At 43.7% G+C, this 5,052-nt stretch overlaps 1 protein-coding gene across 1 annotated transcript in view; it reads right to left on the bottom strand.

Annotated features, from left to right (window-relative positions):
• CFAP58 (cilia and flagella associated protein 58) overlaps positions 1-4,230 on the bottom strand; it is a 106,402-nt gene extending 102,172 nt beyond the window's left edge. Inside the window, exon 1 of the mRNA XM_011977520.1 lies at positions 4,078-4,230. Coding sequence (XP_011832910.1) covers positions 4,078-4,086 — 9 coding nt within the window. The 5' untranslated portion in view covers positions 4,087-4,230. The remainder of the gene's footprint in view (positions 1-4,077) is intronic.
• Positions 4,231-5,052: the final 822 nt, after the last annotated feature.

Here is a 5,052-nt window from a genome sequence, read left to right as displayed (position 1 = left end):
AAAAAAAAAAAAAAAAAAAACTATCAACAGAGTAAACAGACAACCCACAAAATAGGAGAAAACATTTGCAAACTGTGCATCCAACAAAGGTCTAATATTCTGAATCTATAAGGGACTTAAATAAAATAACAAGCAAAAAACAAACATCCCCATTAAAAAGTGGACAGGATATAAACACACACTTTTCAAAAGAAGACATACACACAGACAACAAGCATATGAAAAAAAATGCTCAACATCGCTAATCATTAGAGAAATGCAAATCAAAACCACAATGAGATACCATCTCACACCAGTCAGAATGGCTTCATTAAAAAGTAAAAAAATAACAGATGCTGGCAAGGTTATAGAGAAAAGGGAACATACTCTACTGGTGGGAATGTAAATTAGTTCAGCTATCATAGAAAGCAGTGTGACAATTTCTCAAAGAACTTAGAATTACCACTTGACCCAGCAATTCCATTATTGGGTATATACCCAAAGGAATATAAATCATTCTACCATAAAGACACATGCATGCGTATGCTCATCACAGCACTATTCACAACAGCAAAGACATAGAATCGACTTAAATGTCATCTACAGTAGACTGGATAAAGAAAATATGGTACATGGGCCAGGCACAGTGGCTCACACCTGTAATCCCAGCACTTCAGGAGGCCAAGGCGGGTGGATCGCCTGAGGTCAGGAGTTCAAGGCCAGCCTGGCCAACATGGTAAAACCCCATCTCTACTAAAAATATAAAAATTACCTGGGTGTGGTGGTGGGCACCTGTAATCCCAGCTACTCGGGAGGCTGAGGCAGGAGAATCACTTGAACCAGGGAGGCAGAGGTTGCAGTGAGCTGAGATTGTCCACTGCACTCCAGCCTGGCAACAGAGTGAGACTCCATCTCAAAACAAAAAAGGAAAAATGTGGTACATATACACCATGGAATACTACTCAGCCATAAAAAAAGAATGAGATCATGTCCTTTGCAGCAACATGGATGGAGCTAGAGGCCATTATCCTAACTAATGCAGGAACAGAATACCAAATACATGTTCTCACTTATAACTGGGAGCTAAACACTGAGTACACATGGACACAAAGAAGGGAACAGACACTGGGGCCTACTTGAGGGTAGAAGGTGGGAGGGGGTAAAGAACTGAAAAATTACCTATCAGGTACTATGCTTACTACTTGGGTGATGAAATAATCTGTATACCAAACCCTCGTGACATTCAATTAACCTATATAACAAACCTACACATTTATCCATGAACCTAAAATAAAGGTTTAAAAAAGTCTGTGCACATTTTAGAAAAGGATAAGAGGTATGACAGGGAGAAGGAAGCCAAACACTAGCTAGGGAGTTAGAGACACACAGTGAAGACACTGAATTACATTCCAAGGAGTATGGATTGCATTACTCTGCAAGCCACAGGGAACCACTCAATACTTTTGAGCAAAGGACTCATAAGGCTTGCAAGGCCTTACTTACATTTGCAACATTATGTTTTAATATTCTACTCTACAAAGGGCTTTGGTATCAACACTCTCTTGCTAAAAGAAACCAACTGAAACAATCTCTAGTCCCAATAATAAAGTAAAATTTCAATTCACCCTGAAGATTTTTAAGGAGTCTCGTTTACCTTCTATTTGACAAGCCTGTCTTGCCCAATATGGAGAAAGTCTAAATATTTTTGGTTTTCAGAAACACTTGTACTATTAATTAAATCTCTAACGATGACATGCAAGCAAAACACAGTCTTTGTAAATTAAAATAAATGTAGAGTCACAAGCATATCTATAGCATTTTGTATAACAACTTTAGTGCTAATTTTAAATTCACATAGGTTTTTCTTCCTGACTAAAAGCAGATTATTGCAAAGACCACAATGTAGTAATTCCACAAAGGAGGAAAAACCATATTAAGGAAATATGGTGTTGCTACTGCTCTGTGCTTCTCCCTTGTTGATGCTAAACATAAGCACGCACAAAAAGTTATCACTACAATGTTCTTGGTTCCATCCCTGTAAATGGTATTAATGTCAACACCTGATCAGCAGCCTAATGATTTGTTTGCAGTCCAAGTTTTACCTATTTACCTGGCACTTAGCACAGGAATGGAAAAATACCAAAGAAGGAAAAGTTTTGAAGAAACTTTTAGCAACAAAAGAGATTTGTTCCTATTGTTATTAAAAAGTATATTACTTTTAAAAGCAAAGGAAAATAAACTCTTAGCTTTGGCCAATAAACAGTTGATATTTCCACTGTTATAGTATATAATAGTATCTGTTTCAGAAGCATGAAATCAACATGAACCGATCAGAAAGGAACTGTGGCATTTCTTTATTCTTTACCTATTCACTGAGTGTTTGCTATGTGCCAGGCACTGTCCTGTCCTAAGTTCTGGGAATATCAATTACTGGGGAGAAGGAAAAGGAAAAGAGAACTGCAATATAAGGTGAGGCCAGAGGGAAAATAGAGAATCGTGAAAGCAGAGGCGAGAAAGTTGGCTGAGGTCAAGTAAGAAGAAAAGCAGAAGAAAGGAAGAAACGAGAGGAGTAACAGACAGAGGGAAATGGAAATAACTAATCCAAATAATGGAAGAGCTTCTGAGGCCCGCACCTGGGCAGGGTTCCTCAGAGAAATATGCAAATATATCCTGAATAGGGCAGAGCCAAGGAAATGAGGGGGCGGTGCCTCTGGGAGGCTGGGGCTTCCCTACTGGGAGTGAAGAATGAAATAAACAAAGATGACTAGTGGGAGAAAAGAGGAGAAAACACTCAAAAGCAATAATGGGACAATAAAGAACTAGAAGGAAGAAGAAAGGAAATGGAAAGAAAGAGACACAAATGACAATGGGTAATGGGGAGAAGTGATGTGGCCACAGCAGCATGGATGTCAGAGAGAGATGAGAGTGATGGAGCCCAGGAGTGAGGAAGATGGATGATAAGAAAGAGATCGTATGATGAGGAAAGGAAGGAGGTGTTGATCAGAGGAAGATGGAATTTATAAAGCTAGAGAAAGAGGAAAAGCAATGATGAGAGGATGTGAATGGTGCAGAGGAAGCAAGGGAGTAACTAGAACGGGGTGGGGGGTGTGGAGCATGATAGTGCTGAAAGAAGATGGGGCTTAGGCTAGCTTCATGGGAGTGAAAACTGGTCAGTTGCACAGGGCCCCTTGCTCAGAAAGGTCCCATTCTTGGTTGAATGCTCTGTTGTTCTGTCTTAAAATTCTTTGTAATTTTTGAAGAGATTTTGTGTTTTCACTTTGCATCAGGCCTTGCAAATCATGTAGCTGGTCCTGGCTGGAACAGACTGTGGGATGGGTGATAGGCGAAGGGCTCTGATGGGGCCATGAAGGATTTAGGTAGGGCAACAGTGGATGGGGACTGTGAATGGCAAGTAATGACAGGGACCCGAGGCTCTTGAGGTTACAAATGAGGGGGCTGGGGGGCAGGCAGGGTGTCATTGAAGGGTTGCAGAAATAACCCCTCATTAGAGAGGCTGAAAATGGGGTGTACTGTAATATGGGGGAGTGGTGGGGTGATACAAGAGTTAACACAGGAGCCAATGAGCACACAGGGCAGTGGTGTTGGGCAGAAGAGCCTTAATGAAGATGTGTGACAGCAGGTGATCATATGTTAGGAAATCAGGGTGTGATAGGTGGACAAGGGCCATTGATTGGGATAACAGCAGGCATCTGTGAAGCTTTCGTCCAGGTTTCTCCTGTGAGATAAGACATCTCCAATATTTCTGTGTGAGCCTCTCTTGTGGTATCACTCCATGACTGAAGATCTAGGGCTGGGTGCATGTCACGTGTGGATTTCAGAATTCACTAATTTCCTACCACACTTAGCATAACACAGATGCCACAGTGGGGGTAGGGGGGTGTCCACACAATTGAAGGAGAAACAGGAGGTAAAGGGACCAGAGCCAACGGAGAAAGGCGGGGGAGTGAGTGAGGGTGCAGACAGATAAGATGTTCATGAGGGGGAATATTGGAATCACCGTTTGTAACAATCGTCAGCAGGAGAGGGACAATGGGGAGGGGTCAAGGGAGAGGCGACAGAGGGGCGCTGACTCCTGACCTCAGCCATCCTGATGCTCTCTGGGGGCGGCCTCAGAGGCTGCTGTGGAGATCGCAGGAGCTGGGCGGGAGTCTGGGAAACAAGCTAAAGGCGCGACGCGCTGTCTCTATCGCCCGCCCCGAGCGGAAACCCGCGCTCGGCGCGTCGTCCCGTCGCCTGGCAACCGACACGCCCTCTAGGGGCGCTAGCGGGAATTCGAAAGGGGAGGAGCTTCTGAGGCTGGCACCTGGGCAGGGTTCCTCAGAGAAATATGCAAATATCTCCCGAATGGGGCGGAGCCAAGGAAATAAGGGAGCGGTGCCCCTGAGAGGCTGGGAGGAGTCCCACAGTGCGGGCAGATGGAGACACCCAGGAGAAAGAAGTGGGCGAATGGGAAGAGGCCACCCAGAAAGGACGGTGGGGGACTAGGGAGCCAAGCATGGAGAACCGAGGACTAACGCTTGGAAGGAAATGTGGAGCAGAAGTTTCTGGATGAGGGAAGGACAGACGGCTTCTCTCTGCCTTCTAAGACAACGAGGAATAATCTCACTTCCAGTCAGTTCAACCCTTGTAAAACAGCTACTGTGTGCAAGACACGGAGGGACAGCTGAAGTAGAGAAACCACAGATGCTGTCTTCAAAGGATTTAATCTAATATTAGTGGTGAGAAAAATAGGGTGCAGAGCTTAAGATATCCTGGAAAAACGTATGTAGCACCACATCACGAAAATCTTTCTTCTGGGATCCCACTCCCAAAACCGTTTCTTTGCCCTCTTCTCTCCCCTCTGCCTCCACTCTTTCTGGACTTCAGGTACAAATAGTTGAAATAATTATACTCCTTGGTTTGTGAAATGTGTAAGATTCCTATCTGGTTTTATTTTCTCCCTTTATCCCCACCCCTACTCCCAACCCCTATCCTCAACCCCATAGGTATTCATGCTACTGTGCTTCCATATGTATTTTTGGGAAATGTACAGCATTTTTATCAGTGTATTTT

The sequence above is a fragment of the Mandrillus leucophaeus genome, unplaced genomic scaffold (assembly GCF_000951045.1).
Source record: "Mandrillus leucophaeus isolate KB7577 unplaced genomic scaffold, Mleu.le_1.0 Scaffold18, whole genome shotgun sequence".
NCBI lineage: Eukaryota > Metazoa > Chordata > Mammalia > Primates > Cercopithecidae > Mandrillus > Mandrillus leucophaeus.
The sequence above is the reverse complement of the archived record's forward strand: the minus strand, read 5'-3'. Positions and strand labels throughout refer to the sequence as shown.